This window comes from Musca autumnalis, unplaced genomic scaffold (assembly GCF_047663935.1).
Source record: "Musca autumnalis isolate F117 unplaced genomic scaffold, ASM4766393v1 scaffold_3, whole genome shotgun sequence".
In the NCBI taxonomy this organism is placed as follows: domain Eukaryota; kingdom Metazoa; phylum Arthropoda; class Insecta; order Diptera; family Muscidae; genus Musca; species Musca autumnalis.
The window spans coordinates 150,669,930-150,682,509 of NW_027411866.1; the positions used below are offsets into that span (position 1 = coordinate 150,669,930).

Below are 12,580 nucleotides of genomic sequence, written 5' to 3' on the forward strand. Positions count from 1 at the left end.
CCAAAGATATTCTCCTTTCCAATTTGGCATTAAAATCGCCTAGTATAATTTTAATGGCAACGGTCATAAGTTTCTTCTAAGCGCTCGTAAAATATATCTTTGGTCTGTTCGTCCTTGTCTTCAGTGGGAGTATGAGCGCAAATTTAGCTGATGTTGAAGAATTTTGCTTTTAATCGAATTGCAGCGAGTCTTTCATTCACGGGGATGTTTTAGTCTCCGACTAACTACAATTCCGCAACCAAACTCATGCTTTACGTCATGGCAGCTATAATACAGTGCGTCACCTTTAGGTGTTGTTGTGCCGCCTTTCCCGTTCCATCGTATTTCCTGTAGGGCAGTAATGTCGGCCTTGTACTTTTCAAGTACATCTGCCAATGCGTAAACTGCACCTTCTCTATAAACAGTGCGAACATTCCAGGAGCAGATTCGCAGATCATGGTCTTTAAAACGTTTGCGCTTTGTTTTTCTTTTCTTTCGTTTTTTCATAGTGGGCTGTTTTTTCTAGGGGAGTGTTACTAAACCGACGCCCAAACCAAAGTTTTTAACGTTCATATGGGTGAACGAAAGTGAAAGTCTCAAAAATATCTTTTCATTATACAATTTTAAGTTTTCGCGCAAAAAAAAAAAAAATGCGCGGCGCTGAGTGGGTTAAGTTGTCATGCTCATTACTTGTAGTTGTAACAACGCAAATATGTTCTCTCGTATGTAATTTTTTTTCTGGTTTGGGATAATCTGTGTCGATTGTAGAACCTTTACTGGTAGATATTTAATTTATAAAAAGACGATAAGACCCAAAGGCGCGATCCTTCAATCTTCCGCATACATTTCGATCTCTTCTATGTCGTCCGGAGAGGGTGGATTTCAGAAAGGCTCTGAGGTATTAACCCGCGTTGATGAACTCTCTATTTCAAACTACAGGTCTTTGACTCCTTATTTCTGAATTCCACAAATGACTGACGTCCCCACACATAGTTGGATCAATCCTACGGCGGCGGATTCTTCAAAACCCGATTGACACGGAACCACACAACACTGTTCCGGCCAGCGGCTGCAAACTCAGTGTACACATATTTGTATTTGTATCGGTTTTTCTGTGTTGGGAGCTGAATGCCTCCTCCGGATTCTTTTGGTTCATGCCGGTACGGAGGAAAACCCAGGATCAATCCACCACATTTAAACATCGGTGAGATGGAATATATCCCGGAGTAGGTGCATCTCGGGGGTTGTTCTGGATTCGTCCAGTTACTTTTTTCGACAGTTACTTTGTTGCTGTCGTCATCAGATTACGCGACTACCCCGCAGTCCCCCGAACAGCAGCCGCACATGCAGAACTTAACACAAGCCGTTGCTGTTCCAATCCACGAAAATGTCTCCTTTTTTGCTATATAATTGCAATGGACTCCGAAGTAAGATCGAGGAAATAGTGGATTTCTTGGGTCGTAAAACTATCATGGTCGCGGCGGTGCAGGACACCAAGGTAAATAAAACTGCAACTTACAGTGCTGTGGAGGTTATAACGTACTGAGGAAGAATCGCACCAGAAGTGGAGGTCGGGAATTAGCTTTCCTATTGCACTATTCTGTTTAATAAACAAATATCTCTCTTGAGCCTGGCTGAACATGGTAGCAGTCAGGTGTGGTACTGCCGAGATAGAGTTGCCTAACGTATAGGTTTGTAGGGCCCAGCATTAGACCGCTTTTGGAGGGTCATAACCGACTGGTCTTGGGGGATTTTAATGCTCAGTTCTGAGTTGTGACATTCGGTTCCCGGAAATGAACAGAGGGTTATAGTACTGGCTGAGCAGATTGATAGCTCTACGTTTTGTGCGGTCAATGAGGATGCCCTACCAAAATTAGGGAAGAGTGTCAAATTACGCTTGACATAACCATCGTACCACCTGGTGTGACAAATGATGTCATCTGGCAAAACGTCGCTTCTTTTGGATCAGACCATCTCCCCATAATTGTCTACGTTAACAGAACGCCCGACTTCATCATTACTGAATCTGAATCTTCTGATCTGCCCAACCCTTCATAATCACTGGTGCAGCCGCTCACCATATACCCGCTGGTCAAATACCCGAAGTGAGACCAAATTTTCCAGCAGAGGCGATGGGATTAGCAAATGAACGTGATGTGCTTCGTCATGCCAACTCCAGAGACCCCAAAGTCAGAGACCCCAAAGTCAGAGACCCCAAAGTCAGGGAGGGAAATTAATAGGTTAGTGGGTGAGCTTAAGCGGAACAAGTGGCTAAAGCATCTGAAGAGTTGCACCATTGGAGCCTGTATAAGTGAATTGTGGGCAACGGTTAAGTCACTCTCGAACCTTGGAAAGAAGGAAGATATGAACTCAGTCACGTTTCGGGACTATATGCTGGCTGATCCAAAGAGGTGCGCAGTTTGTCAAGCACCAAAGGAGTGCCAGGGCGAAGAGAAGAGTACCCGCCGCCGTTGGATTGGATGTTGCGAATGTCAGCAGGAACGCTAAATCATCCAAAGCGTTGGGCCCTGATGCCGGGTGGTGAGTATCTCACTAAAGTTCCCAAACTGTCCCGCTATTGAAGCCATGCAAGGATATCAGCAAAGGTGAGTCGCTTTTGTCGCCCCTAGAAAAGCCCCTTGAGGCTCTATTCCTCTCCTGCGTCAGGTATAGTTGTCGATCATCAGCATGGTTTCCGTAAGCAGCAAAGCACGACAACAGCGTTGCACGCCATCACGCCACACACAGTAGTCGAGGACTCAACTTCTGAACATGTCATGCGATAGGACAGTGTTGGTGGCGCTCGACTTATCAAAAGCCTTTCAGGACATTGATAAGTCCACCCACTGACCAGGTATGCAACGTAAGAAATCAATAATATGTGATGATGCCAATCGTATGTGGAATTCAGAAAGAAGATATACCAGCTCCGTATAGTGAAACATGGATTTCCCCAAGGTGGGCTGATATCTCCGGAACTGTTTAACCTCTACCTCATCTGTATTACACTCCCTCGCAGCAAAGCACGACAACAGCGTTGCACGCCATCACGCCACACACAGTGGTCGAGGACTCAACTTCTGAACATGTCATGCGATAGGACAGTGTTGGTGGCGCTCGACTTATCAAAAGCCTTTCAGGACATTGAGAAGTCTACCCACTGACCAGGTATGCAACGTAAGAAATCAATAATATGTGATGATACCAATCGTATGTGGAATTCAGGAAGAAGATATACCAGCTCCGTATAGTGAAACATGGATTTCCCCAAGGTGGGCTGATATCTCCGGAACTGTTTAACCTCTACCTCATCTGTATTACACTCCCTCCAGACGGCACTGAGATCGTATGTGTATGATTGTATGATCTTGAATTCGGGTACTTTCCCTGATGTCATTTGTGAAAGTCCGAACGCCTATTTGACCGATCTTACCACGTTTTTTGACGAGTGGAAAAAACAAATATCCACCACTAATTCTACGGTCACTCTGTTTACGATATGGACTGCTGAGGTGAGAACAGAGTTGAATGTCAACTCGATGGTAGCGGAATTCCGAACACTAACTACCCCAAGATTCTAGAGGCCACAGCTGAGATGTAGGAACAAGGTCCTCAAGTCCCCAGCCACCAGCACATGAGGTGTAGATAAAAAACCTTGTTCACCACATGTAACGCGATAAGTCGGTCTGTGGTAAGCTATGCGTCACCAGTGTGGTCCGCGAATATGATATATTCCCACAACGTTCCCGAATGGACAAGGACGTCTTCTTTCAGATCAATGAGTGCTCTCCGATTCATATTGGCTCAATGATACATATGTTATCTACTTTCTATCGCTGAGTCAGAACGGCTGGTCTTACGACACCACTTGTGGAGAAATTTTTCATAGCAGAAATACTCAGTAAATGTAAGCATACATTACACTGAGGGGATTTGTCACCGCCGAAAATGTTGATGTTCTGGTAGGGGATTGAACCACAGACCTTCTGAGTGCAAGGCAGACGTACTTATCCCTGCACCACGGTGGTTTCCTAAGTGCAACGCCATGGAAAAATGTTAAAACCTGTCAGAATGCCGTCCTGAGAACTGCAAACAGGATACTTCCGCATGGCCCATCTACATGAGGAGACAAAGATTCTTCCAGTGTAACAACACAATATCATGCTCTCGTTGCAGCACTTGCTTGGGTGTAACCCAGAAAACCATCGATATCCCCAAATGGTTAATAGGAACCTCCCCCTTCCAGGCATGTTAGGTGTGATCTTCGTGATATAGAAAGTGAGGCCCATCGTTACAGGAGAGAGACTTTAGATCAGGTTTGATTAGCATTCAAACAGATGCAGTCGCAGATGTCATAAACAACTATGGTGTGAATGCGGTATATCTCCCATCTATCGCAGCTGAGGAGCGTCAGCTGCCACGACAAACCAAAGTAGTTTTGGCTTAACTACGCCGTCGTAATTCCTATAGGGCAAGGAAGGATGAAGGTTAAACTCTTCGAAGCTGCCACATTCCTAACTGAGGATAGACCCAAAGTCAGATAAAACAAAACGAACTTACAAACATATCATATGCTGTTACAACAACAACGAGTTAATGACGTTATACCCCACAAGAGAAGGTAAAAAACTTTCAAAGAGTTGAAAACATGACATCAAACTAAAGTGGAAGATCGGCGCTTTTAGAAATCTATTCTTAGCTCGACTTAAGGAATGAGGATGTTTTCCTCTATCCAGATGTCCTTAACCAACTGAGACAAGGAACTTATCAGAGTGTAACAACCTTCAAGCATGCCCTCTGTCATACCTACTTTCCACAATTCTATAATTGTTCCACAAACATCCCATACGGGACAAGGGAGAATTCTCTCATATCAATGAGTGCACCCCGATTCATATTAGCTCAATGATATGGCACCTACTGTTTATCGCCGAGCCCGAACGGTGTGTCTTAAGATAGCACTTGAATAGAAGTTTAACATGGCTGAAATACTCAGAAAATGTCGCCAACATTATTGAGGTGTATTTTGCCACCGTTGAAAATTTGATGTTGACTGGTCGAGGAATCGAACCCACGACCTTCAGCATGCAAGGCGGGTGTGCATACATACCATTGCACCATGGTGGCACCCAATTTCCACAATTCTAAATGATGAAATAATGAATGAAGCCTACTCGCATAGAAGAGGCATAACATGAAGTCTCTCACGACAACTCGAAGCCTTAGATTATGCGGATAATATATGTCTTCTCTCTCACAAAATATCCAACATGCAGTTAAATATTAGAAGACATAGAGAGACTGGCTTGCAATGTTAGAATCAGGAAAATTAAGACCACGGGAATTAACAACACCAGCTTCGACAGTTTCTGGTGGTACAGAAACGTACGTACTCAACGTGAACAAAGCGAGATGAGCACTCGGACGACTGCAAGGTGTAGAGAGAATCGCACATATATCCAGGAAAAACAAGCTTCAAATATTGGAAGAGTGTATAAAATCGATTCTGCCATACGGCAGTGAAACCTAGCTTGTATCGCAAAATGCACAGGTATTCATAAACAAATGCCTAAGGATCATATGTAGGATATTCTGGCCCAACATCATAAGTAAAAATAGATCCCCACGGATCGCAAAATCGAGGTAGACCAAGAAACACCTGGCGAGGAACAATAACCCAAGAACTAAGACAAAAAACCTTACATGGGAAGATGAAAAAACAACGGCAACTAATCGATTAATATGACGATGTATAATCCCAAAAGGAGTAACAGGAAAGAATAAACTGTCTTAAACTCATTAGCTCTTGCTGTCTCATTATTCTTTAGTCTTTTTGTGTTTCACCATTTGACAACATTTTCAAGCTTCATTGTGACTCATCATATTCTTCATCAACCTTAGACAGATATTTTCTATGCCCAACCGAAACAAAAATTTAATTTTCACTTTTTTACCACAAAACCTCTTACTTTTTTTCAGATTCCCGAACTATTGAGACGTTATCCACCATCTGATCATGCCGACTTTCCCCTACCCTTGGATATGGTGTATTTTTGTCAACCAGAAGGATGTACCACAGTTGGGCCACGAAGAACGGGATCAGCTATACGTGATATGACCTCGTTTGTGTTCGCTTTGACTGATAAGGATTCGGGTAAGACACGCTATGGAATTTGTGTGAATTTCTATCGACCCGTCGACAAACCTCAACCGAATGCTGATAAGGCACAAGCACATAGTACAACGCCCACAGCACAAAGTGGAAGGGGTAGACGTAGTTCGGCATTTCGTCGAGAATCATGGCGTAAAAGTATGGAACGAAGTTCGGATTCGGCATTCAGTAGGCAAGTATAAATGTGGCCAGTTATCATATAAGCTTTTCAATGAATTGGTTAAATGCTTTGTAGTTTCTATCTTAACTATCCATCTCTTCTCTCCTCCTATAAGTACAAAAATACCCCTACCCCTTTTGTAAATATTTAATTTCGCTTGTACCATTTGTAGCGCTTAACATTTTGCACTTTTGATATAATTCTCTTAATAGTTACGGCCTTCTAACTTCTTCTAGCGACTACAGAAGTAACGTCGCACCCAGTGATTCAGACCGTGAAATGACATCCCGCCGAGATTCCGATACCCAGCATGGCCAATATGGTGGCAGTGGTGCTGGTGGTGGTGGTGGGATTCATGGTGGCCAATACACACAACAGCAAGTACCTAAATTAGGTCTAATGGCACCCTCAGGTGACTCCGAGTCTGGCGGCAGTCATTCACCCTCACCGCGTGCCTCAAGAAAACGTACAAAGTTGCGTAATCAATCTCTGACATCGCTATGCATCATTTCCCACCATCCCTTCTTTACAACGTTTCGTGAATGTTTGTTCATTTTGAAGAAGATAATCGATGCCTGTAATGAGTCATCGTCACCCAAACGTTTGGGTGCCTCTCAAAAACAATACAAAGACAATGTGTGGACAGTGTTGACGGGGTTGGCAACGGAGTCAACTTCGTCGATAATGTTGCATGATGTCAAAGAAATTGAGACATGGATTTTGAGATTGTTGTCAACACCAGTTCCTATACCAGGATCAACAAGGGTTGAGGTAAGTCCTGTAGTGGAAGAATAATTGAGCAAAAAGTAGGGTCCAACTTAATATTTGTATTTCCATTATTTCTTTTTTTCCAGGTTGGTGTTCTCTCTCCATCGGTCCATGAACCTCTGACGTTTGCCCTACCCGACCATACACGCTTCTCTTTGGTTGATTTCCCATTACATTTGCCATTGGAGTTGCTCGGCGTGGAGACATGTCTGAAGGTTTGGACCTTGATAATGTTAGAGAATAAGGTGTTGTTTCAATCGCGTGACTATAATGCCCTCTCCATGTCCGTGATGGCATTTGTAACAATGTTATATCCATTGGAATATATGTTTCCAGTTATACCATTGTTGCCAACATGTTTAAGTTGTGCCGAACAGCTATTGTTGGCGCCAACGCCATTTGTAATTGGTGTCCCGGCCACATTTTTAGTTTATAAAAAGAATTTTAGGTGAGTACCCATTAGGTTCGTGATGTATATTAGATATGCATTAATTAATGATGAATAATTTTATGTTTAGGCTTCCCGATGATATTTGGGTTGTGGATTTGGATTCAACAAAACTTACACCGCCTTCTGGTGGTTATGAAGAAATTCCTCCTTTGCCCGAGCCAGAGGGTACAATTTTGAAAAATCATTTAAAACAGGTAAGTTATTTCAAATGTCTTTTTTTGTTTTTGGTGGAACGTAATTCGAGGGTGTGTTTCTGGATGTCAAAATAATGGAAACAATCACAATAGATTCAACAAAAAACAACTGTCAAAAATTATAAGAATATTAAATTTAAAAACAGAAAAACAATTAAATTTGTATGTTTAAAATATTGAGCCAATTTAATAAAACCATTCGTGTGGTACCCAGAAACCCCCTGCTGATTTAAAGAAACGTACATACATATACAGTTAGACAAATAAATGTTTGAACAACAAAAACTATTGCACAATTTGAAATTAATTTATTAAATAAAAAATAAGGAATAAAGAAGATTTTATTAAAAAAACTAGCAGACTCGGACCCGCGTTGCTGTCCCGTCGTTTTGGTTTTACTGGCAACTTGTTATGCTTTTTTAATTGTAATAATTAAAAAATAGATATTTTCTATCTCATTTCTTTTGGTCCATTGTTAAACTCAGTTATTCATTGAGGATTTTAAATTTATCAACCGATTTTATATGTAATAGTTCCTTTCTCCAAAGAACTTAATCGAATCTTTCCTGCCCAATGATGTTGTCGTTATCCTAACGCAATCTGCATTTAAATCTGGCTGAGCAGATTTATAGCTATACGTTTTGCACGGTCAATGAGGACGCTCCTACTAGAATTAGAGGAGAGTGTCACAGTTCGCCAGACATAACCATCGTGTCACCTGGTCTGACAAATGACGTTACATGGCAACCCGTCATTTCCCTTGGATCAGACCATCTCCGCATAATTGTCTACATTAGCAGACCACCCGACTTCATCACCTCTGAACGCCGCACATTCGTCAATCATAAGAAAGCTGATTGGGCGAGTTTCAGAGAGTTCACCAATCACCGCTTCAGAGAATTGCCCAATCCTTCTGATGTTCGGGTAACGGAAAGGACGTTCCGAGACATCATCACTGCTGCAGCCGCTAGCCATATCCCAAATGAGCGTGATGAGCTTCGTCGTGCCAACCCCAATGACCCCAGAATCAGGGAACTGACACTGGAAGTTAACAGGCTTAGGCCCTGATGTAATCTCCATGGTAATGCTGAAGCAATTGGATGAGTCGGGAGTGAAGTATCTCACTTAATTTCTCAACTTGTCGCTATCTACCCTCATTGTTCCCGAAGTCTGGAAAATAGGAAGGGTGGTCCCACTACGAAAGCCCGACAAGGATGCCAGCAAAAGTGAATCGTACAGGCCGATTCCGCTTTTGTCGCCCTAGCAAAGACCCTTGAGGCCTTAATCTTCCCCAGTATCAGAAATAGCTATCAAGTTGCCGATCATCAGCATGGATTCCGTAAGCAGCACAGCACGACAACTGCGCTGCACGCCATTACCACATATATTTGTCAATGACTCAACCAGAGACGGCCGTGCGATAGAACAATGATGGTGGCGCTTGACTTATCAAAAGCCTTTGATACAGTCAGGCACTCCACGCTGTTTGAGGACATCGAGCAGACAACCCTCCGGATAGTCAATTATATGTGTGGGCACCAGTCGTACGTCGAATTTAGGAATGAGAAGTCCAAACCCCGTAAAGTGAAACAGGGAGTCCCCCAAGGTGGGGTGATATCTCCGGAACTGTTTAACCTCTACCTGTCCTGTATTCCGCCCACTCCAGACGGCATCGAGATCGTAAAGTATGCGGATGATTGCACGATCCTGGCGTCGGGTACCTATACTGATGACCAGGGACGTACGCAGGGGGGGGGGCACGGGGGGCCCGGGCCCCCCCCGAAATGGTTTGGTCGAACAAAATTTGTTAAGCTACTGTAACTACTTATTATATTTTTTTCTCATAAAAATGTTTGTATGTTTGAAGATTTCAAATTAAAACTTATACTTTGCTTAAGTTTCTGAACAGAAAATGTTCATCACTAACAAGTTTTGTAAGAAAATATTTGAAATTTTTTTGTTTGTATGCTGTTTTTGAGAGAAACTTCCAATGAAATCTGAATTACTTCATCATGTGATATCATTCCACTATCAAATGCGAATTCCATAATGAATATACTCCAACTTTATGTCATATTCGAACTATATATAGCTCTCGAAGCTTAAAATTCATTCTGTAACAAGAAAAATAACGAGTTGAGTATTGTGGGAATGGAAGTGTATGAAAAAATGTCTATTGGATAAAATGTATGAAGAGTCGGTCCTTCGTGGACTACATCATGAAAGCCATTTAGAAATTAGTTTTACTAGCATCGCCAAAATTTTGTTATCCTATTTTAGACAAATTAGCTGCTAAACAGTATGAGAAAATAATGAAGACAAATGAATTTTTGTGCGTCACTTCATTTTTTCTTTATCATTACCGAAGTATAATTGTAGCCTCAGACTTTAAGGTTACGAGATTATATACACTAGGATACGAAACAAATAGGTCTCATCAAAATAATGATTTTAGACTCCACATATGTTTGGACGATATTCGTTTCAGACAAGATGGAAGTACTTACCACCGTCCGTCCGTCTGTATCTCTGTTTGTCTGGCAGGTTGGAACTCATGATAACTCTCGAACGGATCAACCGATTTGGTCCAAGATATGGATCGCGTAATGTTTTGTCCAAATTAAATTTAAGTTATATCGGTACCTCTGCCATAAAAGTTAAAAAATTTTAACTAAAATGGTCGGAGGGACTAACCGATGCAGTCTAAAATAGAACCTAGTCTGGACTACCTAGTTCCACTCTCAAATTAACTTCCAAAAGTACATCAAGTTTCAAGAGAATTTTTTTGGACAACATCTTCAGGTCCCTCATACAAGTCTAACATAATTGCAGTTTAAAGACTGTTCGAGGATCCTTTGGACATTTTGTAGTCTTGTGTACAGCGATATCCTATTTTTCGTGGACAAGTTCATGCTTCCTGACAAAAATGTAAATACTACGGTGACCAACAAAATAGCTTATGTGCGCGGTAACTATCGAGAGGAGAAATAATGAACTGGAAGTACAATTGTTGCCTTTAAATGTTATAATATATCTAAAAATTCCATAATTTGTATACATTTCGCACCATATCTCCAAAACTGTTAAATTTTTCTTAATGTTTTTATTTGGAAACATATCAACGACAGACGATATTCTTAAAAATTAAGCTAAGATCATCGAAATAGTGAAAATCTTGCTATAGCAGAGATAACGGCAATTCTTTGTGTTTGTAAAATTCTGCGATAAACCATAACGTGGACCTATATGATTATATTCTATTTTCAAATCTAAATATCCTACTCTGTAAATATTTAGAATTGTATCCTAAATATTATGAATTATTTCTATTGAATTTATATGCTATGTATCAATATTTCATATAAAATTCGAAAAATCTAATTTTTTTGGCTCAATTTAAAGTACATGTAGAATAGAATATGGGTCAAAATCTCCAGTCCATCGGACAAAAATTTACCGAGATATGAGATTTCGAAGGGAAACATTTATTGTGTTTTGTATCTAGCATAGAAACTAAAAACGTCTTTTCCTCGAAGAGGCACTTTTGAAAGCGGTGCCCACTGTAGCTCGAAAACGGATGCTCCGGTCTTTATATGTTTTTGTAGGACTATTATACACATAAAGCATGTGATTAACCGAGAGAGTCTTTAAAAAACTGCTGACGGAGTCCAACAAAAATATCAAATTTTTACATTTTTTATTTTTGTTAAAATCGAAATTTCGATTTTAACTTTTCAAAATTTTTAAAAATTGTTTTTTTTTTTAATTCCATTTCGATAATGGACAAGATTATTAGGTTCGTAATGATCCCACAAAAATATATGCTGATCGGTTTATTCCTTTTCAAACTACAGTGGGTACCGTGAACTGCTTTAGTAAAAACAGTGCTTTATAGGCGGGCATTTGCCAAAAAGATTTTTTCAAAAAAAAAAAAAAAAAAAAAAAAAAAATAGAAAGTAACTCAAGGTTTAATAGATTTCTTAAACAAATGCATGAAAATGGATTCTTATAAGTGGCCATAACCCATTAAAATGACTTTACGTAACGCTACACAAAATTTTTTTAATTTCATAATTTTTGGTCAAGTTGGGCCCCCCCCGAAATGAAATCCTGCGTACGTCCCTGCTGATGACATATGTGAGAGACTGAACAACTATTTAACCGATCTTACCAACTCTTTCCATACGAGAAATATGCAGATTTCCGCCACAAAATCTACAGCCACTCTGTTGACCACATGGACAGCGCAATTTGGACGAGAGTTGAATGTCGTGGTCGACTGTAGCAGAATTCTGACCACAAACTGCCCTAAAATTTTAGGGGTCACATTCGACACTACATTCACATGGTGCGCACACGCCACAGCTATCTTCGACAAGCTGAAAAGTAGGAACAAGATCCTCAAGTCCCTAGCCGGCAGCACTTGGGGTGTCGATAAAGAAACCTTGTTGACCACATATAACGCGATAGGTCGGTCTGTGGTAAGCTATGCGGTTCCAGTCTAGTCCCCGAGATTACGTGATACGAATTGGAAAAAGATTCAAACTTGCCAGAATTCCGCCCTGAGAACAGCAACAGGATGCCTCCTCAAATCTTCAGTGGACCATCTACATGAGGAGGCAAAGATTCTTCCAGTAAAGCAACACAATGAGATGCTTTCGTTGCTGTACCTGCTTGGATGTTACCGGGTGAGCCATCCCAATCACCATATTGCGGGTAGGCCCGACACATTCAGGCAGATCAGGAAGGATATCCATGCTCTAGAGGGAGAGGTCCAACGATACAGAAGAGAACCCCTAGGTCAACAAGCATATCAAGCAGGTTTGAATAGCATTCGCACGGACGCAGTTGCCAAG

At 41.2% G+C, this 12,580-nt stretch overlaps 1 protein-coding gene across 4 annotated transcripts in view; it reads left to right on the top strand.

The window, feature by feature from the left end:
* Rab3-GEF (Rab3 GDP-GTP exchange factor) overlaps positions 1 to 12,580 on the top strand; it is a 271,271-nt gene that overhangs the window by 158,182 nt on the left and 100,509 nt on the right. For 3 of the 4 annotated variants that reach the window (XM_073974856.1, XM_073974857.1, XM_073974858.1), the window contains exons 2-5: positions 5,959 to 6,323; positions 6,524 to 7,082; positions 7,166 to 7,527; positions 7,598 to 7,724. In XM_073974856.1, the coding sequence (XP_073830957.1) occupies positions 5,959 to 6,323; positions 6,524 to 7,082; positions 7,166 to 7,527; positions 7,598 to 7,724 (1,413 nt within the window). The remainder of the gene's footprint in view (positions 1 to 5,958; positions 6,324 to 6,523; positions 7,083 to 7,165; positions 7,528 to 7,597; positions 7,725 to 12,580) is intronic. The other variant, XM_073974859.1, reaches the window with a different exon arrangement.